This window comes from Vigna umbellata, chromosome 3 (assembly GCF_029865625.1).
Source record: "Vigna umbellata cultivar VRB3 chromosome 3, Vumbellata_1.0, whole genome shotgun sequence".
NCBI lineage: Eukaryota > Viridiplantae > Streptophyta > Magnoliopsida > Fabales > Fabaceae > Vigna > Vigna umbellata.
Genome location: NC_142167.1, coordinates 2,153,566 through 2,180,640, shown reverse-complemented (window position 1 = coordinate 2,180,640; position 27,075 = coordinate 2,153,566). Strand labels below are relative to the sequence as shown.

At 28.1% G+C, this 27,075-nt stretch overlaps 2 protein-coding genes across 2 annotated transcripts; both read right to left on the bottom strand.

The window, feature by feature from the left end:
• Positions 1-920: 920 nt before the first annotated feature.
• Positions 921-5,435, bottom strand: LOC124845804 (protein trichome birefringence-like 41). The gene is made up of 5 exons (XM_047322983.2): positions 5,025-5,435; positions 2,844-3,015; positions 1,781-1,956; positions 1,468-1,626; positions 921-1,375 (listed from the first exon to the last, which is right to left on the bottom strand). Exons 1-5 carry the CDS (start codon positions 5,282-5,284, stop codon positions 1,081-1,083), a joined length of 1,062 nt encoding a protein of 353 aa, XP_047178939.2. The 5' UTR covers positions 5,285-5,435; the 3' UTR covers positions 921-1,080.
• Positions 5,436-16,454: 11,019 nt separating this feature from the next.
• LOC124835552 (putative LRR receptor-like serine/threonine-protein kinase At1g53420) lies at positions 16,455-26,903 on the bottom strand. Its single transcript, XM_088108361.1, has 24 exons — positions 26,695-26,903; positions 26,268-26,427; positions 25,137-25,208; positions 24,991-25,059; positions 24,424-24,495; positions 24,254-24,325; positions 23,778-23,849; positions 23,592-23,663; positions 23,442-23,513; positions 23,243-23,314; positions 23,017-23,088; positions 21,748-21,819; positions 21,361-21,423; positions 21,158-21,223; positions 21,034-21,069; positions 20,889-20,929; positions 20,340-20,713; positions 20,032-20,227; positions 19,385-19,531; positions 18,535-18,653; positions 18,236-18,446; positions 17,886-18,123; positions 17,497-17,647; positions 16,455-16,964 (listed from the first exon to the last, which is right to left on the bottom strand). The coding sequence occupies exons 1-24, from the start codon at positions 26,783-26,785 to the stop codon at positions 16,596-16,598; spliced, it is 2,979 nt and encodes a 992-aa protein (XP_087964487.1). The 5' UTR covers positions 26,786-26,903; the 3' UTR covers positions 16,455-16,595.
• Between the last annotated feature and the right edge of the window lie 172 nt (positions 26,904-27,075).

Below are 27,075 nucleotides of genomic sequence, written 5' to 3'. Positions count from 1 at the left end.
AATTGCTTATCTTCGCTTATAGCCACAAATAATTGTTAACGTATTTGAGGCCACTGTCTACGAATTTTATCGTAATATACTTAAAAAATATAAGTGTTGTTTGCTTCAATCTTATTACTTGTGAGACAATAAGTCATTCCGGAAACTAATTAAAATAACAACTTTAATTTTAAAGTCGTGATAAAATAATGACTTTTCAATTTTCTATATAGATTTTTTGACAAGAGAATCGATGTCTATATTTTATTTGACATCGGAAACCTATTTAATCGATTTATATAATGATATTTTATGTATAAAACTGTCACTGATATTTGTTATGTTTGATTTCTTTTCGTTAAAAGTTAAACATGTGTGGACTAAATGCTACTTCAACTTTAGTGATGACTTCATTAATTGAAACACAGTGCATGAACATGAAAATCCACTGTATCTCACGTAATTTTTTTCTAGTTGTTGCATCTGTGATTGAGATGTTATATTGTTATGATGTTACTTTCATGCACATCATCACCTGATTATCCACCACACACGTTCTTTCCTTAGAGACGTAGTGCATTATCATTATGCCATCAAATTTTAGTCGCATTAAATTCACTTTTTCTTTTTCTAATTTTTTGTAATCGACTCTCCACTACTTTTGCACTGAAAGGAAAGTCCCCTTCTCAAATACGTTACATGGTTTGGCTCAAATTGTTGATCAAGTTTGAGATCAGCGTGACTAACAAAAGGATAAGGTACGTTGAAAAATAAAGAGTGTATATGTAGAATTGTAGATATAAATATTAGTAAATTAGTGCTTATAAATATTATAAATTAATAATTATGTTAAATTAATAAACTTGAAGGTGGAAAAATTATAAATAATTATTTCCTATGATGAATAATACGTAGTAATAGAATGATGTAAAAAAAGTAAATAAAGATGAATGATATAATCTTATTAATATTATTCACCTTAATTAGGCATGTTTCAATTAATGAGTGTGGTCATAAGCCAACCCAGTTTTCTTTTGTGTACAATTTTATTTTCTTTTGGTATAAGAATCGACTAACCCCCCAATTAAATGATGAATGAAATCAAATAATAAGGTTGTACAGTATTTCATTCCAAGTGTCTGGAACACCAGGAAGACACCAATGGCTGCAATCCATTCCCGTAGGTCCACCTAGCCCATAAATGGAAGGGTGTCCATCTTTTCTTAGCAGTGATAGGGTTGTGATGTCAAGCAATGTCACCGGTGTTTTGATTGTTCTCAGCACACCCTTCAGCACCGCCACAGCCGGCGGCAATCCGCCGGGGTAGGTTGATCCGGGCACCGGTGTCTGCTGCCGGAGACAGGTCTTTGCACTCGGCTCGTTCCATAGGCTGCCACTGAAAAATCAATGTTCAAATAAAAAAACGTTAATTTGATTAGAATATATACAAATTATAAAATAGATAATAAGGTTAGTGATTTTGCTTACTTGTAGTGAGATGGAGAAATTCCTTGAAAGAAGACCTTCACTTTTGTAGGGTCAACGCTTGAGTCAACCCATTTACCCCAGGTCTTAAGTGCTTCTTCAAAAGCCTTCATCCTATCCATGTCTTTCAAGATTTTATTTCCCAGTTGGATATAATCCCATCTGAGAAATTCATCAATTTGTTACAAACCCATTTCATAATTGACGAAAACTATAAGAAATTCAGATGATTTACAGGCTACAGGCTTGCTAAAAGTGATTTTTAAACGTGATTTGGTGCCCAAAAAGTGATTTAATTAAGAATTAATGAACTTACGGTTGAGTGGGTCCTCTTCTGTACCACCAGTGCCATGTGTTGAAGATAAGCGTATCAATCCCTTGCCACAGTTTGCTTCCTTCTATTGTATCGAGCTTCAACACTCTCCCTATCTTCTCTTTCACAACGTCAACCAGATACACGTTCCTATCTAGCATCACTTTAACCTTATACTCCTGCAAATTGTTTCATAAATTATGAATCAGCATATGAGTAAAACGATCCATGATAACTATCAATTTATCATATGAAATAGCAGTCCAAAGGAGTTGGAAGGGACACGTAAAGACTTAATCAATAGAAAAATATTATCTTATACACCTAAACTTTTTATATTTATTTAATTTTTTGTATTTTTTCTTTTTCTAAAAAATATAAAAAAATTATATTTTTATGATTATTTTATCTTTATACTCTATATCTAAAAATGTAAAAATATGTCAATGTTACCTAATATATAGAAAAAAAAGCTGAGGGCATTTGCTGAAGTAATTTAGGAAAATGAACAAGCAAATCAAAGGGACCACTTCTGACTTGTTCATTGCAAATTTGCACCTTTCTCTTGTGGTTTCACTACAAACAATTTCTTACACATCTGTTTTCTAGCGTAGTTTAGATGCAAAATTTATTGTTTTTGTTGCTACTTAGAATTTATGTACTAGAAGTTTGTCATAGAGTAATAGTAGTTCACCCCAGTTTTGTACTAGTATTTATAACACGTTTATTAACTTTAAAATAATTATTTTAAAATTATATCAACAACAATATAGGATTGAATAAAATTTTATCACCATAAAAAAAGTAATTTAAAATATAATTTTAGTCCCTTTTTTTATTTTCCATCGTGAATTTTATTTATTTTTTATTCTTTTTCTTATATTCCAGGTTATACATTGTCATTCAATTATATCTTAAATATAAGAAAAATAAATTAAATAAAATATAATATGAAAAATTGATGATTGAATTGAAATCATATATATATTTTTATTAGAATAAAAATAAAGTAAACACGCACGTGTTTCCATGAGTTTAACATGTAATGAAGATTAGAAAATCATACCGTTAATGTGAAAATTGAAACATCTCCGACTCTAGTTAAAGTATAATTTGAATTGGGCACTGCTGAATGAAGCAAACAAGTCAAGGACTGCCATTGATTCCTGCTCAGTGAATCTCCCACGAACATGATGCTCTTCCCTCTCATCTTCTCCAGAAAATCTTTCCCATCAAATCTGTAACCAAACATTACAATTTGAAATTTTAAAAAAAAAAAAAAACAACGACACATTTATTAAAATATATCAAATATTTTATTAACTATAGACATTATTATAGTTTATATTGTTTCTATAATAAATAAAAAATACATTAAAATTATTTTTTAAATATTTTAATATCAATTAAATACACTGACATCACTTTTCAGAAAAAAGTTAATGAAACAGCTACATAGAAAACTCAACAACTGTTACAATCTGCCGCTGACTTCACTTTCCAGTTCAAGTTGTTCTCCAAAAAGAGATAAATTTGTATAAAAGGAAAATGGACACATTGGGGATTAGATGAAATGTAAAAGGTGGCAAATGGAAAGTGCAAAAACACAAGCAAGAGTTTCCGACCATGGACGAGAGAACCTGAGTGAATCAACTGACACTGTTTTTTTATGGGGGCAGATGTTTTAGTTTCTACGTTAAAAAAACGGGGAAAGGAAAATGGAAATCTAGTGAAATGTTGGGTTGTTGGTTTGTAACTGACATGTTAAAAAGCACTTTTGCTTAGCAAGTGCAAAAGTGCTTTTATGGGAGCACGTGAAACCGCGTTTTCCACCCCAAGCCAAACAAACATTCGGAACCTCTGTTTCCTCGCTGATGTCTTTCTCGTTTTTTTTTTAAGAATAAAACTCCCATTAGTAAGCATTTTACAGGCTGGATCACATGATAAGAAATGTTGGAAGTTATTTAACTTTACCATTGGTCTATTTGAGAATTAGAAAATATCATTAATTATTATAAAATTAATAATTTTAAAAATATATAATGCGTTTTTAGTATTTTGTCATTAATCGAGGTCAAAATAAACAAGTAACAGAAACGAGGACCACATATATTTAATATAAATATTAATTGAGAGTAATTACTTTCATACGTTTGGAAAAATAAAAGTACTCAATATTTGTCGTTTTATATTAATAAATGTTCAAAACCTAGACCGAAAGTACTAATTAATACATAATTCTCACCTTCAATTTTAAGTACTATATTTGTGAAATTTTAAATAATTTTTTGCTATTTATACTTTAAATATACGATGTAACGCAGAAAAAAAAACATAACTTATAAACATTTTATTAAAGTTAAGAAAATTAATTATCTTTATTTTTTTAAAATAACCTTAAAATACATTTTGAGAAAAACGAGAAAACATTTGGTAATCTTTAAAGAATCTTGAGTAGTCGTACAGCATCAAACTTTGATCATTAGTCAGTGCTCACAAAAATAAAACGGTTACCAGACAATTTTTTTAGGAGCACCACCACACACATAACTCTTCAATTTCAACCTAAATTACGTATAACTGATATCGAAATTCAATAAAAATAAATAAATCTTTCATCAAATTTCAAAATTTAATAAAAAAAATGAAATTTTTTTATTCAAAACTCGATAAATAAAATAAAAATTTTCTTATCAAATTTTAAAACTTCATAAAAAAATTAAAAAATTTATCATCAGATTTGAAATTCAATAAAAAGTGAAAAATTGTTAACCAAATTTTGAAATTGTTAGATTTTTTTAATTATTGAGGATAGTTTTAGAATTTTAAAAAAATTTAGAAATATAAAATAAAATGAATGGAGATGCGAATGAAACACGTATTTTGGTAAAATATAAAATTTGAAGTCAACCAGTCCAAAATTAAAAAACTAATATAACACTAATGAAATCCAAAACGAAAGAGTACAAAATTTGTGAATTAAAGAAGTAGAGAGAACCAAAAGGAAAAGCTGATGAAAGTTATATGTAATGTATAAGAAGGAATTAAACTAGATAATCTAAAAATGATTTAAAATGGTGGTATAAATATAAAATAAAGAGTAAAGAAAAAGGTCTGCGTTTGTGTCAGAAACAGGGAAGCAATTTTCCTTGAAAAGAAAAATGGTAATAAATAAATAATTAGGTTAGTTATCATTCTTAAAAGTGTATGAGAGAAAAAGAGAAAGTAATGATAAAAGGGTACCAACCTGAGTAATTTGCTGGCAAGCGGCTGCCATCGATAATGGGTGTAAATCAGATCAGGCCGTCCATTCCCCTCGCACCTGAACTCGCGCTCGATGAAGGGACACGTGGACGGCTGATAGAGCGGGTACGATTTGTCCAGCATCCATGTGCCCGTGAAAAAATCACCATTCCCATCATAAACTGAACCTCTCACCTTCAACGCAAGAAGAAGCAGGAAGAAGAAGAACAAACAGAAGAAACCACGTTGTACACGCTCGCTCATTTCTCACTTTCTTTCTCTCTGTATCGAAAACGGTCCGAGGAAAGAAAAAACCAGACACAAAGGTGGTAATGCGGAATGAACTAAGGAGAGGTTTCTCTTTCTGCCTCTCTCTCTCTCTCTTACGAATCTGTGTTGTTCTTCGAACTGAGCTCTCTCAATGGATTTATACAATTGTGGCTGCATGTGTTTGTAGCACACTCTGAAGATAGAGACAGAGAGAGGGAGAGATTTATTTTATTTTATTTTATTTTGTTTTGTTTTGTTTTATTTTTCTTTTAGAAAAAGAAATTGAGAAATTGGTTGTTACTACCAAATAATGGAGTGATGAAAGGGGAATTAGGGAAGCTTATGAGATTCGTCTTCTACCTGTGAGTTGAAACTGGATTTTCATGATGTGTAAATTGTTCATTAAGAGTTAAATAGTGTCATATTTAAAAATAATTAATTTCGTATTGAAATGTACACAGCCAAAGTTATTAAATTTTTCTTTTTTACATTAAAAATTTTATTTTCTGAATCATCTTTACTGTTTAAATGCAGTCAGACCATTTAAAGCGTGCTGTGTAATTTATTTTGTTTACTTCAATGTAATGTGTATTAAATTTTATATTTAATTGTTGGCATATATGAAACTTACTTACTCTAAAATGAAATGGAAAACTTACATTTAATGTTATCCTTTTATTTTATTATAAATTTATTATTTAAATTAATTACATAATATTTACATTTAATTCATTATTAAAACTTATTAATATATTTAATAATTTTCAACAGAAAAAACATCGCAATGAAAATCTTCCTTATTCTCCACACAATTCTTCTTTATGTGTGTGTATGTATTAATTATATGTGATTATATTATAAGTATTTTAAAAATTAATTATAATAATATTTTAACTAAGTATATTATAGCATGATACTATTGATAATAATTAAATAAACAAATTTAATATAATATTATGAATTTATTAAAATTACTAACTATTGTGACATTTATTAATATTTTAATTAATCTTTTAATAATCTGATTTTTTTAATAATATAAATTTTAATTATTTAAGATATTGATTCATTTTTTAGATAGTTATATAATAAATATATTTATACCATAAAATTTTAAGTGTATGATTTTATAATTTCTATTTAACATATCTTCAAAATAATATAAATATAGTTAAATATTTATTTCAAATGTAATTTTAGTTAAAATATAAAAAATTTTATAGCCTCAAAATTATAACAGGAATATGTTTAATTTTTAATTTATTTTAATAGAAAATATAAGGTATTATTATTTTTATTAATATTTTTAGTAATTAATAAATATAATATTTTTATTCAATTTCTTTTTGCAAAAAAAATTATTATACTTGTAAAATAATTAAGTAAAAAGGTTATATAAATTTATGTTTTATATTATTATATAATTATCTATAAAGAAACTTATTAATATTTCAAAGTATTAATAGTTAAATTACTAACAAATTAATTAAAATATACAAAAATTATTTAAAACATTAATAATTTAATAAATTCATAATACTATATTAAACTTTAAAAATATGATTGATTGTGCATTTTGAAGAGAATTCAAACACTTGTTGATTAACTCAATTGAATTAAAGGATTACTAGGCAGCATATCAAGTTGATATCAAAATTGTTTAGTGGAAACCAAGAGTGGTTGAAACTCAACTAGATGAGTGTATCAAGTGGATACCAGGAACATCTAAGGATACCAAGAGTGATGAATAATACTATGCAATCAAGAGTAGGTGAAATTCAACTAGTCAGGGTAACAATGGTTACTTTGTGTGACTAGGGATACCAGGAGTGGTGAGAATACTTTGTGTAGCACTTTAACAATAATCTATTTTATCTCACATTCTTCCTAACACAAAATTTTCATCCCCAAAAATTGTACTTACCAAGAAAAAGACATGGATATGCCCTTGATATATCTTCCTCTAACTCCCATGTGATATCTTGAGTCTTTTTCTCCAACTCCCTTATATAACACACACTAGTTAATTCCCTTATGTACTTCCTCCTTATAAATTAGCCTATGAGTTGAATGATTAAGATTAAATCTAAATAAATGAAGAATGATAATTTTAAAATTGTCTGAGAGTTGTATTCCTTAAACTGATTTTGAATAACAACTTTGAAAACTTTTTTATTCTACTCTATGAGGTCACAATATTTTTGTTCAAACAAAAATAAAATAAAAACTAAACCTTACTTTTAGCTTTATTTTTACTTAAATGGAGGGCTTTTTAAAGTGAATATAACACTACAACTCGATCTTTGATTTGGTCATATTCTTGTTAAAATAAGCCAATTTTTACTTAAGCTATAAAAAAAAGTAAATTCTTTGTTTATTTCTTTTTGCTTCTTTTCTTTTTATGGATTATATTTGAATATATGTAATAAATGTAAATTGAATATTAGTTTGTATATTTTTAATTTATTTGTGATTTCATTTAAATGAATTGTGTTGTATAGAATGATTATTAAGAATAATAAGACTTGGATCAATTTGTGGTCATATGTACAAGATAATATGTGAATTATTGTTTGATTATTATAATATATGTCATTTTACTTCGTTGATAATCTAAGCTACATAGATTAAGATATCATGTGATGAGAAGTTGAGAGAAGTGTTCGTGCATACCATGACATGTGTAGATGTGCGGTTTGGATTCTGATGAACTTACCTAATCCCTTATCTTAGGTTAACTTGTTAATCTAAGTAGTATGTGTTTAATCACGCGTTAGTGTTTAGTAGAACATATTTAATACAAATCTTTCAAAAGACATCACTTAATATTTTATTTATTGAATGTATTTGATATTTAGATCCACATGTGGTCTTTATGAATTTTGTATAGGTATTTTGATAAAATTAAATTGTTTTTGGTTTATTAATAATAATGTTTCTTTTTTATATATATTTTCTTAAAATTTTAAATTTATTTCAGTAGCTTTTAAATTAAAATAATTATTAAAATAAATTGTTCTAATCTACATATAATTTATATATTATTTTAATCTAAAAAAATTGAAACTTACTTTAATTATTTTCTTTGTTATTTTGGAGACTAAAGAGATTGTTAGTTAATAATGTTAAATATTACTTTTTGCTTTAACAATTTTAAGAATTGATATATGATTTTATCCGAATTTAGATTGCTAATTTTGTTTGGAGAGGGCTTCCTTCTTGGTGAGAGAGGAAGATCCATCTATAGATTGTGAAGTATCAACTATGAAGTGAGTATCCTTTAAAGGTTACTCATATATTTATAGGATCAACATGGAGCGTGTTGCTCCCTCCACCACCCGAAGTACTTCTGCACCTCTCCACTATTTTCTTTTATTCTAAAAATACTCTATATCTCCCCACTATTTTCTTTTATTTCAAAAATACCATACACCTCCCCACTATATTCAACATTCTTTCTCTTTTTTTCTCCATATTAATGGAGTATTCACATGACTCATATTTAAACTTGTGATATATTGCTTTACACTTTCCCTTAAATAAGTTTGATTCAATCTTATTTTCACTGTTCAATATTTTTTTTTCTTCAAATTACTTAATAAATGGTAAAATTTTGTTCTAAATTTCTAGAATTTTTTTTATATATATGTGTTTTTTTTACATTTAATATCTATAATTTTTAACATTATATTATGTTTTAACTTACCGACATGTTTGACTCAAATAATTTGAATAAAGTATTTAATTTATTAGATAAATAATATAAAAAAATTATTAAATACTTAAAATATAAAAGAAAAGTTATTTGTTAAAGATTTGAAATTTATTTAGTTCTTTCGTCATTATAAAGTTAGTATATAATAATAATAATATATTATTTACTATTAATATTATTATGTTTATTATTTTGTATTTGCATCTAACTTTTAAGTTTATAAAATAGAAGTGTTTAGAAGCACTAATATTTAAGTTTTCTCTGAATTTTATATTTGGCAATATATCACAAGTTTAAATCTAAGCCACATGAATACTCCATTAATGTAGAGAGAGAAAGAAAAAGATTGTTGAGGATAATGGAGAGGTATAGGGTATTTTTGGAATAAAAGAAAATAGTGGAAAGATGTAGAGTATTTTTGGAATAAAAGAAAACAGTGGAGAGGTACATAAACACTTGGGATGGTGGAGGAGCAACACCCCAACACGGATAATTTTAGATCCGTCAATTTAGTCCCTCTTACATGGTTTGACCCTGATTCATGTGAGTTGGGGTTAGAAAAACTCGTAGGACTAAAAAGCCCCCATAGAAAAAGCCTACAAAATCAAATATCTACAAAAATCCTGTGAACTAGGGTCAACCATGAACATTTTTTTTAGAAGTAATAACTTGTTAAACAAATAATAACCCGTTTTTCTCTCTTACTAGTTTAATTTTCTTTTATTAATATACACTTTTAAATCTTATTTTAAGTAATTAAAATAATTTTTTATATTAAAATTATCTGAATATTAAAAAGGATTGTTATATAATAATTCATTTTTTATATAGTCATTATTATTAATATTATATAAAGGCTATTAGTATAAGTAAAGTTATCTGTATACATCTTTCATAATTTTATTTTTTTATTACATTTTAAATTGAAAAATTAAAAAATTATTCACATAGTAAAAGGTAACTAATCACAAATACTTTAACACAGTAAGATATTATAAACCACCCATATTCTATAGCAGCACGATTACTGTAAATTATTATTTATTTAATCATTATTATTACTTTTTTAATTTTTCAAAAATATATAAAAACATGAAGCGTTTTTTCTTGCTTCAATCAACAAATTAGATCAATGTTTTAAAATTTGTACGTTTTCCATTTCTTACCTTAAAATAATAAAAAAAACTCTAATGTTCAAATCCATAATTGTGATTTTCAGATTATTATTTTGAGTGTTATACCTTCTTTAAATATTGATTTAATTTTTCAAGTTAATTTTTTATTGTTTGAATTATTTAATTATATTTTAGAAGAATATTTATTTGAAATTCAATTTAAGATGTTAGATTATTAAAGTTTAAAATAAATAAAAAAACATAATTTAAATTTTTTAAAATATCTGATTATTTAATATTAGTTTTGATTCAATAATGACTACATATTGTTTTTCAGTTACCTCAACAATTATATAATTACATAAAAGCTTTAACGTTATCATTTATAGTCTGAGACCAATTTCATTAGTAAATATAACTTAGTGAAAAATTATTGTTTGAACTTTAACTTAAATATGTTAAATTAATTCTAGAAAATATAATTTAATGTATTCTTAGACTTTATTAGTAAATGCAAAAATCTCACACTAAACGTAATTATATAATATCAATATTTTTTTTTATAAAAGTTAATAATTAATAAAATCAATAAATATTTAACGTAATTATATGACGATATATAAAAAAATATATATGAAATGTTATTATATATTTTATTTAACATAATAATAAGTATGATATATAAATATTGATTTAAATATAATAAAATTATAACATATTAAAATATTTAATATAATATATAGTTTTATATGCATATATAAATGATAATGTTTCTAAAAATTAGTTAAAGTTTTGTAATGAGACTAAACTCACTTAACCCTAATCTTAATTTACTTGAGAAAGAACTTTGGGGATTCAAAATTTTTTTTGGCTTTCACTTAAAGGACTTCCTAAAATGGAGTTTTTTAAGAATGTATTAGAAGTAGCCCATAGAAGATGGGTCAAGTTGACAACTCAAAAAGTTTATGTTCTATTAGAATAATTTTCATCTTGAATAATAATAATAGTATAACAAATAATGATAAAAAATAAAATAACAACTAATATATCAAACTAGTGAGATTTAATAAGAATATGTGATAATAGTCTAAAATAGATGTAAATTTGGACTATTTTTATAAAAAAAATCTTATTGAAGAGTGCTATTAATTATGTCTTTTTGAGCTTGGTGGTATCCATATATTTTTTATAATCTTAAAGAACTGGATAACGAATACCAGTAATTCCAAATATTGTTTTAATGCATTATTCAAAAAAGAAAGAAAGCAAGAAAACGTTCTTTCTTGCAAAATGAACATGCATCATTCTTATCTCTTTCAACATTCTTATCCTATCATCAAATTGTGATTCTAAAGATTCATCATTCAATATTTTCCCTATCAAATATCAACTCAATAAGGATTCATCATTAATGTGTTACGAAACTATTTAATTATTAAAGGAATAAAAGGAATCGTGTATGAGAAATATACTTTAAAGTATTTGGAAATATATATCATGGTGTAATATTTGTGTATAAAAAAATATAATTTTTTTTGTCTTTCAAACCCATGATATGGTATTTTGTAGTTTTAAAGAAAGAAAATTTACACATGAATTTCTACTTTCTTTTGATATCTGATATTTTATTTTTAATTTTAATATTAGATTTTTATGATCGAAAATAATTGTTAGAAGTATTGAGAAGAAGTATTTCCTCAACATATATATATTTTTAAGGAAAAAGGTTTTAGTAGTGAAACACACTAGTGGAAAATATACATTTTATAACAATTTTTTATACCTATTCTAACACTAGTAGTATAAAAGTGAGATTCTTTTATATTTATTGTAGCATCAACAGGTATAGGAAAAAAGTTTCTTTTCTTTCTACACCAGTTCAGGAGCAGATATAAAAAATTGAAAATTTTCTATGTCCCTACTTCTATGCCTGCTCGAAAACAGGTATAAAACACGGTTTTTAAGAGATATAAATTTTTTTTCATTAGTGACGGAATTACTAAACATTGGTTTTGACTGAATGACTTCTACTTTGGTGTGTCATGCCATTCAGGTCAACTCTACAACTATCATTTTACCAATATATATATATATATATAAACTATAGTCATTACTTAGAAATTAGAATAATTATATATATCTTCGTATAAATTTTTTCGAGTGTTTTGTTTTAATTCATAACAATACATCTTATTTTATTTTCAAAAATAATCTCTAACTTTTAAATTTGAATTACCTCTCTGTTTCAGTAATCTGAATTCTATTTTTGAATATATAATAAAAGGTAGGAATAATTGGGCCTTCGAGTTCATTCTATAATTTTTTTATTTAAAATATAAAAAATAATACCTAATTTTTACTTGTGGAATTAATATGCGTAACATTCATTAAATAAAAGTACTTTATTTTCTAATTAGAACCAATCCCTGCTGTCCAAGTTTGAAAGTAATTAATTAACTGCTCCACAATGTTCTAAGTAATTGGACATGAATAGATTAGAAAACAAAAGACATTGACATTATCCTAACTAGGTTAAGTATATCGTATTTAACAGTTTATATAAATTCTAAACGCGTGTTTATATATACGTGTCTTTCAAAAAATTGATATAATTCATAGCTTTTTGCGTAAAATTAATTAACACAGTTGAACGTGATATTTATTTTATATATATATATATATATATATATATATATATATATATATATATATATATATATAAAAAATATATATAAATTAATGTGAAAACGTTTCAACAGAAAAAACAATAATGAAAAAGAAGAATAAGGAACATTAATTCAAACCATCGTGTATGAATATGGATATGTACGAAGGTTTGCCATGTCTACATGGATTGTGACAAAGGTCATAATCATATTTATGTATTGATTAGAATTTTATACTTGCAAGTTGCAATTTCATTTCCACTTTATGAGCTTACGTACGATGCTTTGCTCGCTGCATATGCAAATATTTTATCTATTCCCAACTTATATAAATAAGACGGACTCTAAAATCCAATATTTCTCTCACATTTCACATATGTTATGTTTTATATGTATGTCTAATATCTAATTTTGATCAATATGAAGTATTGATTTATTTTTTTAAGGAGATGATTTTTCTGGATTTTTTTCAAATAAATGATATATTTTATTAATTTTTTCATGAACTTGAAGACTAGTAAGTGTGCATTATTATTGTTTTGATGTCTTTTGAAAGTTTTTTTTTTAATTTTTAATATAGATGATTAGATTGTAAAAATCTCCAATGAGACATATACATTATCTTTCTTTCATGTTTCAATTAATGAGATGCAATCTTTTTTTCACATATACAACATGCTTTATGATCATTGACACTGTACCTTCACAAATTATTGTAAGATGAAAAGTCATTAATGGTGCAAAATAAAATTGCATGCATCAAGATAAAGTTTCAGAAGTGAAGATATGAAATATTTCAATCCTATCAACCTAGAACAACTTCAAGTCTTTAATTAGTGGATTGGAATAAACATTTATGTCATTTTCAGGCTACTTTGGACCATATATCATTATAGACAACATCATGTACTTCTCTCATGCATACTCCAAAGATAAGTTATAAATTATCAATATAACGAGTCAACAACTGTAATTGATACTTAAATTACCAAATAGGTTCATTCCATCAATAGCTAAATAAAACCTAAGATTTCTACATTCTTGACCAAATTAGGGGAATTGTTTATCAATATTTTTCCATTGCTTTGAATCAGCTGGATGACGAAGCAACCTGTTAGTTGTTCTCTCATTTGCATGTCATCTAAGGTTTTTAACGTCTTTTAGATTTGCAAACAAACGCTTAAGTCTAGTCACGATTGGAAGGTACCAAACTATTTTCAAAGCAAAACCCTTTTTTTCTATTTGACCGTTATCTTCACCATTGTTTTTTGACTTGCATCATAATAACACATTTGTCGAGTTTTGGATTTATCAAATACATGCTTAAATGCTCGACGTTATAAATGATTGTAAAAGATAATTACTTTTAACGTGGTATTTAGAATGTACACTACATTGTTTGTAAAGAACTTCCTTAGTTGAACAATAATCGTTTAGTGCAGAAGGTTCTTGTATTTAGAAATAAAAATGTAGTTGCAGGTTTTATAAGAGAAGCGTTTTTAGACAAGAGATAAATAGCAATTGATCATATATTTTTATACTTGTTCACTCCAACTAAGCTACGTTCAATCTCCTCTGGAGTGATTTCTACTATAATCTTCAACAAGATTACAACTGAGTATTCACACCACTTCTAGTCTTCTTAGTCACCGAATAACCTCCTGTTACCTTAGACTAGATGAGTATTCTCACCACTCATGGTCTCCTCAATCAATGAATAATCTCCTGTTATCCTAGACTGGATGAGTATTCGCACCACTCTTGCTCTCCTTAGTCAGTGAATAACCTTTTGTTATCCTAGAGTGGATAGTATTCTCACCACTCCTGGTACTAGACAACATTGCCTAGATTTTCTTAACTCAACCGAGTTCAACAAGTGTTTTAATTCTCTTTAGAATTGTAATCAACGATTGCTACAAGTCGTTTAGACTATTACTCTCACGGAGAGGATGTGATTACAACACAATACAGTCTAAACAATCGCAGGTATTTTTTTTTTTTTCTCTCTCTTTCTTACAACAATAAGCAAATATTACAATGAAGCTCGAGAGTATTGCTTTTCTTCTTTTCTCTTTTTCTGCTCAAATGTATTGCTTTTCTTCTTTTCTGTTTTTCTGCTCAAATGTCTTCTTTTCTTAAGTGTTTTTTGTGCTTTTCTTTCGAATGCTTCTCAATGGATGAATATTTATGTTGTATGCTATCCTCTTGATTCTTCATCTGAATGATATTCTATTTAATGGCTCTTGGATAAATGTCCGTTAGACTAAGCTCTTGGCCTTGATTCTTGTGTCTTCTCTTTCTTCGTGTATAAAATCAACTTGTCAGAGCAGACATGCTTTTTCAGTACTTTACTTGAAGTAGGTTGTACTTTCCTTAGACCGCTTCTTAAGTGAAGAACATTCGTGAATATCTCTTTTGTCTCGTTCGCTTTTAATTGAAGCTTGGAGATGCGTATAAAGTAGGTTATCTACAAAAAATAGAATAGATTGTGCATGCAACATATATGTCTTATCTCTTATCACTTTATTTTTAAACATTGAATTTTTAGTGTCATTTAATGCTTACTCATAATAACATTGCTAATGTGTGTTTTTTATCATTATTATTTAAAGATGTTAGAGACGGGCTATTACTACTGAAACATGTTATGGATCATGGTTGTAATATACCTTGTTTGGTCAGAATGTGATTTGACATTATTCATTCCAATTTTACATAATTTTCCTCTTTTTAGAAAAATTTGAACAAAATATGGCAAGTGTATATGATTATATATTTGTTTCGGTATGAATGTTTTCCGGTGTGTCTTTGTTGCTTCTTAATATCTGGGATGCTCGCTTCTCCTCAATTGTTGTCGTTCGCGCTCCTTCAGCTCGTATCGCTCGTCAACAGAGGGGGAGATACCTGTGAAGATACTCCGACGCTCAAGTCAGATGTGAGTTATGGAGCCTCAGCTCTCAACAAGAGAGTGATTATAATATCACCCTAGAATATTATCTAGAGTCTCTAGACGTAGAGGGTTTGCCCTGTCATTGTATTTATAAGCCAAATAAAAATAACCTTACCTAAAAATCTGGTTAGTTATTCATAAATATCTTAACCACTTAAAATATCTAAGATATTTTATCCAATAAATATCTTACTATACAATATTCATTTATGAATTTTAAATTTTTAGATTTTTCATGAAGGTAATAAGTGAATGGATAAATTTACAAAAACTTGATTTAGAAGAAAGAATTACTTTTAAGAGGATCAATTCCTTTCCTAATCGTATTAAGTTTTAAATTCTTTATGAATGAATTTTATCTACAAATTTTAGGTATATTATTATGAGTCTTAATTGGTTTTTCGTAGTACAGTTGTATTTTTTTTATTTTTTTCTTTTAATATTTTAACATATAACAAATAATTGATAGATTTTGAAATATTATCATTATTAGATTTCTTGGTTCCATAGTAATGCCTTTAACGTTAATCTTTTCGAAAAAATATTAGACATATTATTTAATTTTACCTTTCCGATTGATTTTATTTTATATGTATAAACTAATTAGATTTTCTTTCTTTTAAGAAAAACAACATAGATACTGTAAACTTTGTACAATGACAAAAGGGAACTTTTTACCACCTTATTAAGATTAGTTAACTTACAACATTGTCGGCCATAACAAGATGACAAATAGGTTTTCCTTTTCAATAATATAAAACGCTAATCATCCATCGAATAAATACAAAAGAATGATATACCTAAGTATAATCTATGTATCATGTACTGGGGGATGATTATTATATCTATTAACTTTTGTTTAGGAAGAAGAATCCATGTTGACAGAATATAAATCTGTATCAGACATAAATGCTGAAGTCTCACCCATTGAGATGCTCTCTTCTGGAGTTGCAAGAGTCTTATTTTTCTCTCTCATATTGTAATATTGTTGCATCTCCAACTTCTTTTCATCCAATACTTCTCTTGTATCTAACACCACCTCTTTAACATCAGTTTTTCCTTCAAGCATGCATACAACTGAAGCCATGGTGGGTCTGTGCATTGGAGAAACTTGTGTGCATAAAAGAGCCACATTAATCATTACCACTACTTCTTCTCTTTTAAAATCATTACCCAACCTCTCATCAACTAGGTCCATTAGGTCACCTTCTTCTCTCAAGACATGCACCTATAAAAACAAAATAGAAATTAGCTCTGATATAAATTAAAATTAAATCTCTACAACATATAAACTTATGATTGTTTTGTTCTTCAAATGTTACATATAACATGTGATTAATTAGGTAAAACATGCTTATGAGGTATTAGGCCTTAATTAGGTCACTCATAATCAAAAGTTCATTTCGAAACCTATAAATATAACGGTAAGGTAAAAAGGTAGATGATTGTATTTATTGAACATTTAAGATTTAATTGTAATAACCGATCACTCACTGAACACTAACTTAAACATTGAAGTGTCTTTAACGTATATCTACCCGCTCGGACTTGAATTGAACTCTGAAGGAGAAGATTCCATAAGATATTGGAGGAAGTGAAATGAAATTAAAGAGAAGTAATTGACTTAAATTATGAAGGTGTGGTTCTCCACCCTACGTACCGAAATAAAACTAAATGATGTTTTTAGCAGAGTTTATGAAGCAAAATTTTTCTCAGATATTATACAATACAATTTGGAGATTATGAGAGTAAAAGCTTACCAAATCAACGAGAGAGAAACATCCATCCTTTGGCCAGTTCAAGGTGTTACTCTTTCCGCTAACAATTTCTAGGGCAACAATGCCAAAACTATACACATCTGCTTTGTCAGTTAAATAACCATGCATTGCATATTCTGGAGCCATGTATCCACTGCAGTGTTGAAAACTCATACATTAATACATTTTTCAAATCAAAATAGGTTGACCAAAAGAAATTGGTGATACATTTCACATATTTCAAGTCATGATGCATGTAATCTTAAATATAAAAAGATAAATATAACTAAAAGAATTCATAAAAAACATAATATATATATATATATATATATATATATATATATATATATATATATATATATATATATATATATATATATATAATAACTCACTAGGTGCCAGCTACTCTGGTAGTTATGTGTGTGTAGCCCTCTTCATCAAGTTTGGCCAAACCAAAATCAGATATTTTTGGGTTGAGATCTTTGTCTAATAACACATTAGTGGCCTTTATGTCTCTATGAACTATCTTTAGCCTAGACTCTCCATGAAGGTAAGCCAAACCTCTAGCAATTCCAACACAGATCCTTTGCCTTGTTGACCAATCCAACTTCAATTGAGATTTTTCTGCTGCTGCATTTGCATTTATATCACAAAAAGTAAAACACATAACATACTGTAAACTGAACATATTTCTAGATTGTTGATAGAGTTACCAAACTTAACACAGTTTCAAGAAAATCACCAAATAAAGCACGAGCAAGGCTGTTGTTTTCCATGTATTCATATATCAGCATCAGTTGATCTCCCTCCATACAACAACCATAAAGTTTAACTAGACAAGGATGTTTCAAAGCAGAAATCATGCCAATCTCGTTTATAAACTCACGATTCCCTTGTCTCGATTTAGAAGAAAGTTGTTTCACTGCTATTACCGTGCCATCTGAGAGAACACCCTGCATATTTTCAGCTTTGATATTAAAGTTTTGCTTTATGTTTGGGAAGTTTTAAATAAAGTACAAAATGTTGAAAAATTCATAATACCTTGTAAACAGGACCAAAACCTCCTTCTCCGATCTTGAAGTTAATATCAAAGTTTCTAGTTGCAGCTTTGATTTGTCGTAAGCTAAATAAGCCAGTTTGGAAATCTACACCCATTAGTTCTGTTGAGATATAAGAAAAACATAAATATGTTTTCTGAAATCTTTCTACAATATTATGATTGAAGATGGCAATTATATTACATATGTACTGACACAATTAAAACCAAAATTTCATATATATATTGCCAGTAGGTTTTTGTAAGATGTAAGTTTCGATATATTTTATATTTTATATTTTAGAAACTTAAATTTCGATATATGCTTTTTGACAATATTTATGAAACTAAATATAACACGATTTGACAAAAGTAATATATTTACATAACATGGTATGAGTGGGTGTTGCCATTTTAAGAATAATCATAGAAAATGCTGAATGTGTGAAACATTACTACATCATTCATCAAGTGTAAACATATTTAGTTAGTCAAAAGGCACAAACCATATAAAAGTGTGAGATTTGGTACTTGTTATTTTTTATTATGATCTCAAAACAGAGTATTAATATATAGACAAGATTGCAATTATTTAGCCATATAATCACGTGAATAACTTATGAACTATAGAAATAGTGTCAAGTAATTTGTTTTCATCAAAATGCATTCTTTTGAAGCATTGTTTTAAAGATTCTCAAAAGCATTTAAAAGGGATTTTAAATCATTAATTGATCACCCGCATTCTTTACCTCTAAATCCCCAATTGTTTTATATGCTGGCAAAATGAATCATGCTCAAGAATTTCCTTCTATTAAAAAAAAACCTTATAGTTTATTATAATCTCTTGGTCCTTACCTTTTTCTAACGAAACCTTTCTCCTTAAACATCCTCTCCACCAAGCTATGCCAAATATAATGATGATAACAAGTGCTCCAGTAACTACAATTCCAGCAACATAATGCTTAGGTACACCATCTTTATCTTCCTCTTGTGGTGTAAAATCTGTTTGATTATGAAAAAAATGGATTAGAAGATATATTATATCATATGAGGTGATGACACAAGAAAAATAATGATTAATGTTAAGAAATGGACTTTTAAGCCTAACTCAACCTCAAAATCTATTTTAAAATGAGGTTTGCATCTATTTATATATTATAAATCGGTCTTATCTCTAATTGATATGAGACTTCGAACACACTCTTCACACTGAGGTATATACATCTCGAACATGAGACTAGATATTAATGGATGATTTAGGGTGAAATAATATTTTAAAATGAGGTTTGCATCTATTTATATATTATAAATCGATCTTATCTCTAATTGATATGAGACTTCGAACATACTCCTCACGCTGAGGTATATACATCTTGAACATGAGACTAGATATTAATGGATGAAATAATATATCTACACATATTTCGCTAGGACGAACTATAACTTTACTTTGTGGAAGTGAGTTAAACTTAAGAAGTCCACTCTAAACAATTAGCACTAACCAGGATGAACTGATATAGCTGATATAAGAGGACCATGAACTGATCCAAAAGGTATAGCAGTTGTCCCTTTCCCAGCCCACTGCAACCGAATCTCTAAGGTACTGCTATTCACAGTTGCAGTAAAATTTTTTATGACTGCTTTACCAACTCCTCCTGCTTCTTTTGCAATATTGAAATCCTTCAGCACCAACTTTCTCTGCAATACTTCAATCCAAACACAAATGGTTCACAACGGATTGCAAAGATCAAAAGGAAGTTGTTCAATGTTACAACGTAGAAGACAAAGGTAAAATGCTGAAACCATGCACCTGAACATATATGTCAAATATACGCCTTCCAAGGCTGCTATAGGTTTGATCATCAGTGAACATAATTTCTGCAAAATGAAGGCTTATTGTGTAGCTTCCATTTCCCATGCAGAATGCATAATATGTGAGAGAAAGTGCAGAGACACGTGCATCCATGTACAATTCGCCATTGTTCATATCAAGCTTAGTTGTGTTAGACCAAGTATAGTAGTCTACGCGACCACTATCAAAGAAATGACCAGTGTTGCTGAATACCCAGTTTGATCCTGTTCGACGAAATCTTGCTGGTCCAGCTTCTTGTGAATCATCATCATAGTTTATGTTTCCCTTCGATATTAACTTCCCACCACAATTTACATAGAGAGAGTACCAGGCTGGGACATCCAAGAAAAGGTGAAAAAACAATGTAAGGAATCAACCATACTAAGAAGATTGTTAATATTGTTTTATACAAAAACAAATATATTAAAAACTAGAAAATTGGACAAGTTCAAATAATAAAGCATTAGCTAAATACTAATGTTAGAAACATAGAAGATATAAACTTACTTTTAGGACAGTTGATATTCCCTAGACATGGAATCATTCCCCTGAGAAAATAATAGACATGTTAAATCAGTGTTGTCACAATTAATAATCATAAGATATAAGTATTATGAGATTAATTTAGCAGCGGCAATACAAATCTTACAACTCATTATTTCCCTTCAATGATGATGCAAATAAGTTCCTAAGGCACATAGTAAATGGGAAAGGCTCAGACAATACAGTCAAAATTCTCGAAAATAGAAGCATTATGCAAAGCAAAAGATTCTTACACGCTTCCCTGTTGGCATGTCAATTGCTCTGGCTTTTCGATGCTCAAATTGTTGTATGACAGATCGCTGTGTCAATGTATGCATGTGATCAGTTCAGAGCCAAAGACTAAACTAATAATTTTATCAAACACTTGGTGGCACAGAAACGTAGAAGACATAATTTAGTGTAGAAAATCGTAAGTTGCATATTAAGAATTACTTACGTGTAGTCTGGCCTATCTATCCAGTTGGGTAGTGGTCCATTGAAATGGTTTCCGGTTAAATATCTATGTAAAAACAATTAAAAGAAAAATTAATTTTACAGTAATTATTAATTACAGATAAATTAGTAATTTATATTAATAGAGATAACATCAATTTATAATATAAATAAATATAAATTTTATTTAAGCTTTTAGTGTAAAATTGAATTAAATTTAAAATTTACTTTCTAATGAATAAAAATATTATGAACATATATGGAAGCAACTGGAATATAAAACCCCACTAAACTAAGATACATTTCAGTGATACTACCCAAGTATATGCATAATAAATGAATTCACTATGGGGAAATAATAAATCAATTGAAGCTAAAAAATGTTGCTTACAACATATTTATATCGTTTAGGCCACCCAAGGTTCTTGGAATCGGTCCAGTTAATTTGTTAAAGCTGAGATCTCTGGGAAAGGTATAATGTCATAAGAGAGGAAAATCATTTGTCAGACATCATGGAATGTTTAGCCCTACAATGCAATAGAAAAAACACAATAGACAAGTATAAAAGTGCAACACCTATATGTTTCGAAAACAAGCTAGAAATGTTTTAACTTTAAAAAATAAAGTTTATGGAAAATTTCGATACTTTTAATTGAATTTTTATCAAATTTTTTTGTTCTTCTGAGTACTTAAATATATATATATATATATATATATATATATATATATATATATATATATATATTTGAAGCTTTTTAGTTTGATTTTTTTTGTTAGTTACTTAGCTTGACTGTTATCGTGTCTTAATTTACTTATTTGTCTTTACTTATTAATTACTGTGATGTAGTAGTTAAATGTAAAATATAAAGTGATTTTCATTTTAATTAACTGCAGTCTCTTTATATATATATATATTAATCACAAAATTTAATACATTTTAATGATAAAAACAAGATTTAATCCTTTTCGACATCCCTATTTATGTACGAATGGGGTCCTCGTTTTCTAAAGTGTATCAAAATGGTCCCTTAATTTTGAAAATTGATATCAATTGAGTCCTTTCCGTTAAGTTGGCTGAACGGCGTTAAAAAAATTGATGAGTGGATGGTGAGATGACGAACGAACGCTCGTCCACCAGCGAACGAACGCTCGTCCATCAGCGAACGAACGCTCGTCCATCAGCGAACGAACGCTCGTCGACCACCGAACGAACGGTCGTCCAGTGTGGAACGAACGATCGTCCAACAGTAAGAGGTCGACGAGCGTTCGTTCTCTGGTGGACGAGCGTTCGTTCGCTGGTGGACGAGCGTTCGTTCGTCATCTCAGCATCCACTCATCAATTTTTTTAACGCCGTCCAGCCAACTTAACGGAAAAGACTCAATTGATATCAATTTTCAAAATTAGGGACCATTTTGATACACTTTAAAAAACGAGGACTCAATTGAGACATTCGTACATAAATAGGGATGTCGAAAATGATTAAACCTAAAAGCAAATAAATAAGATAATAGTCACGTTATTTAATAAAAATTAAATTACATAAACTCAACTGAAAAGTAAAATTTAAATACTTAATAAACTAAAAAATAAATAAAAACTTAACAAAAAATATTTAATTTTATAAAAAACATCCAACCAAATTAAGTATTGGACACTTACAGTGATCGTAAGCCAATCAAATCTCCAAGGTATTCAGGAACCATTCCTACGAGATTGCAACTCCTCAGTACTCTAAAAAACCATTTAACAACATGTAAATATGTAGCAATAGAAAGACATTAAAATCCTTTATTAATTATTTTTAATTATAAGAACATTTTATTTTTAACACACCTTATAACACAATGAAAATGATAAATTATAATAGTAATACAAGTATACTCACATTGTCTGCAAATTTGTTAAGTTTTTAAGTTGGGGGAATGAAGAATCTGGTCCTTTCAAGTCGCTAATTCTCCTGCATCACATCTCAAACATGTTGAAAATATAGCAGAGAAAATTAAATTTTTAATATATATATATATATATATATATATATATATATATTGTTTTTTCAAAATTTAATTTTCTATATATATACTTACAAATCAGTGAGATTCTTCAAAAGAGAAATTCCAGAAGGAATTGGACCACTAAAACCACTTCCTTGCATCACCCTATCATAGTTAAAAACAATTACCCTAATAAACCAATAAATAAATAGCCTTAAATTGCAAAAGAAGAAAGGTTCATACAGCCTCTCCAAACTTTTCCATTTCTGAATGAAATCAGGTAAAGTTCCAGAAAATTGATTGTCACCAAGTCGACTGCATAATAATAGTTATAAATTAAAGAAATGTTGATTTTTGCAGTGAAACAAAACATAATTAATGCAATTGAGATTGAGAATAATAAAAGTATAATAAAGGAATGACACTTACATGTGTTTTAGTGTAGTGAGTCTAGCAAATGTTGCAGGTAAATTTCCAGTAAAATAGTTGGATGTAAGAAGCCTATATAAACAACATTGAACATTAAATACATTAATAGTACAATGCACTTTCAAAGCTATTTTACACGAAACAAAAGAAACTCATTGAATCTGGAAATGATTTTCTCAAAATAATTATATATTATATAAGCATTGAAGAAGAAAAATCAAAGGCATGTGAAATTTTTTTTACCAATGAACATAAGTACTGGTCTTAAACAGCTAGGATAGACTCTAACACCATATTAAGAAGTAAACTTTAAACCTAACTCAACCTCACAAAATCAGCTTGTAAAATAAGGTATGCACTCACTTATATATTATAAATTGACCTTATCTCTAGTCAATGTGGAACTTCCAACAAATACTGTTTAATTTTGTTGTGGTAAAAATTAATGAACCAAGGAAAATCAACAAATGGCTTACAATCTTTCAAGTTGAGGGAGATTCCCAAGCTCTAGAGGAAGCTCACCAGATAATTGATTGAACTCGACCACCCTATATATGCATTTCAAGTTTAAAGATAATGAGTTGCCAGAAACTTTTATAAATTCAAATGATTAAATTACTGTATGTGTGGATTATCATAAACTTACAAACTTTTCAGTGTTGTGATGTTTCCTAGTTCTTTTGGTATTGGACCTGTTACCCTATTTCCGAGAATGGATCTGCCATAATTAAGAAACAAGCATAACTGGTTAAATGTTTCAGAAATTAGTAGATGAAATTATGTAAAAAAATATAAATAAATAAATAAATATTTTTAAATTCTTAAAGGTAAATGTTCGATTTGATAAAAAGAAGAAATGCTTCACCAAATTTATTATGTGTAAAAGACCGCACATGCGTATTTATACCTATTCACACAGAAAAGGATTCATCTTATGTCACTGTTTATTTAAATAATTACAATACGTCATACGTTTCCATAAAAACTAATAAAAAAATCAGTTTTTTTTTTTAAGTTGCTCGTATTTAAGTCATAAAATTGTTTTCTCTGACACTAAAAAAAATATAAACCAAATTCATTTTTCAACTATCTTCATTTATAATTACCTTTGGAAGTGAACATAAAAACAAGACCCATTTCACCATTTGTCATAATGACACACTGATACAGAGAAGTAACTGAAAAAAACAACATAGGAAATGGAAGAAAGTACATGTTGACGAGGTTGATGGAGCCCCATTGTGGAGGAATTGTACCATTAAGGTAGTTTCTGGTGAGGTCACTGTGCCACATTTGAAGTGAAAATCAAACAAGTAAATGATGATTATGTCAAAGAGATCAATTTTTAGAATTACATACATTTCTTGGAGGTATGGCAATCTCACTAGTTCACTTGGGAGTGTGCCCGAAAGATTTTGTGACTTCAGAACACTGCATCATAGTAATCGTGTATTCATCAAAAAATGAAATATTTGAAATATTTAATGTACATAATTGAAATATGAACTTGTTTATAATATTTAAGAATCTAATTTGTGCATTTAGAATATGAAAAAAATATATTATACCTATTATATTTCATTAGTTGTAATTTTAATTCATTAGTTGCCGCTATTTTTATTTCAATTTAGTTTTCATATTGTTAAGGCTCCGTCAGTTTTGTACACAACCAATAAATATACTCGGCTAATTTTCATTTCATTGAAGTTTTCATTCCTTATGTACTCGGCCCAGGTCCATAGTACCATTCAATGCAATTATTTGTGTGTTTCGCGACTGTATCTTCAAAGTGGTATTAGAGCTTTCATGCTCTCTGAATGCCAAGTGAGAAAAGGAAGAGAGAGAGTGAAGCAGTATGAGTGAAACAACGTGTGTTTGAGTGTTTTCAAGAAAAAAAAAAGGTGAGTAAGATGGAAGATCAAGTGAAAGGTATGTTCCTAGTACAATTGAAGAAGAAAGTCAATTATGATAATTGAAGTATGCTAATGAAAGGTATCTTCACTGAAATCTTCTTCATTTCCATCCACGTCCTTTCTTCTTCTACTACTAACCTCTCACCTCACGTTCTGTTTTTCTTTTTTTATAAATATTTTTTAAATTATATAATCTAAAATATATATTTTATTTTATTCTGGATATACAGATTCAAGAGACATGAATACCGGACAAATTTCCATTAGGTTTTGTATTAGTAAAATTTATTCAAGTTTTGATAAATTCAAATTTGTACCTATTCAGAGTGATTTAGTTCTTGTTATCTACAGTTCGTGTAATAAGCATTATATATATCTCTACGTATTAAAAGAAAAACCAAATCATAGAAACGCAAACAAACCAATTACAAAACTCATACAAAAGGAATAAAATAGTGCTTTTAACATACATGATAAAAAAAAATACATGCTTAGACTAAGGAATAATGCTATTGTAATATTAATGCATGACTTTCATGTAATGATATTTGGGGAGACAGTGAGACGAAAGGCTTACATGCTGACGACGTGGCAGATAGTGGCATTGGCAAAAAGGCAATTGCAAGTGACAGCATTTTGAATAGACGAAGTCCAATTTCTCTGTCCAGTGCATGGATCTACGTTGAAATCCCAATCCTTCTTCCCAAGTCTCTTACCTATCTCTTTCATTACTTCCACTGTGTATCAAAACCACACACCAAATTACTGTTAACTTTGTAAACACAACTTTCCTATAAGAATTTCTACTAGATAAAAATATGAAAAGCAAAATTAAACATGACTTATTTATATAGTTAAAATTAGGTTATATACTACAAAAACAAAATTCCAAACAATTTTTATAACTTAATTTTGTAATGAAGACAATTTCATTTTTTTTTCTTTTCATTTTCTTTTAAAGTTTTATCCAAAATATATTTCTATATAATGAATGAGTTGTGTACCTTCATCTTGAGGCAGAGTAGCTCCCCAAGCCGAAGAAGAGATGAAAGAAAAGGCAAGAAACCAAAGATGAAAAAGTAGATAGAAACTCATGTTGATGATGATGGCAGGAAAGCCCTAGTTTGAAAGCTCAAAGAAGAGCTTATGAAATGAAGCAGCTAGATATAGAAACTTTAAGGATTATATATAAAGTTGACAGTGTTGAAAATAATATATTCCCACAGAAAGAGAAAAATTCGGCCCCAGCTTTGCTGCCAGGTTTATGACTGAAAGACTTTATTTGCCAACTTGTGTCTAAACAAGAGAAAATACAAAGTGTTGAATAGAAAAGTTGAAGGTTGCTTTGAAACTCTGGCTAAGTTGTTACTACTTGAATTAAATAT

Excerpts from the sequence above, each read along its gene's own strand:
- LOC124845804 (XM_047322983.2), bottom strand. The coding sequence starts at position 5,284 with ATGAGCGAGCGTGTACAACGTGGTTTCTTCTGTTTGTTCTTCTTCTTC. Across the intron at positions 3,016-5,024 it reads CTTGCCAGCAAATTACTCAG|ATTTGATGGGAAAGATTTTC; the intron begins GTTGGTACCCTT and ends GTTTGGTTACAG. Across the intron at positions 1,957-2,843 it reads TTTCAATTTTCACATTAACG|GAGTATAAGGTTAAAGTGAT; the intron begins GTATGATTTTCT and ends AACAATTTGCAG.
- LOC124835552 (XM_088108361.1), bottom strand. The coding sequence starts at position 26,785 with ATGAGTTTCTATCTACTTTTTCATCTTTGGTTTCTTGCCTTTTCTTTC. Across the intron at positions 26,428-26,694 it reads TACTCTGCCTCAAGATGAAG|TGGAAGTAATGAAAGAGATA; the intron begins GTACACAACTCA and ends TTTGATACACAG. Across the intron at positions 21,224-21,360 it reads ATAGATAGGCCAGACTACAC|CGATCTGTCATACAACAATT; the intron begins GTAAGTAATTCT and ends ACATTGACACAG.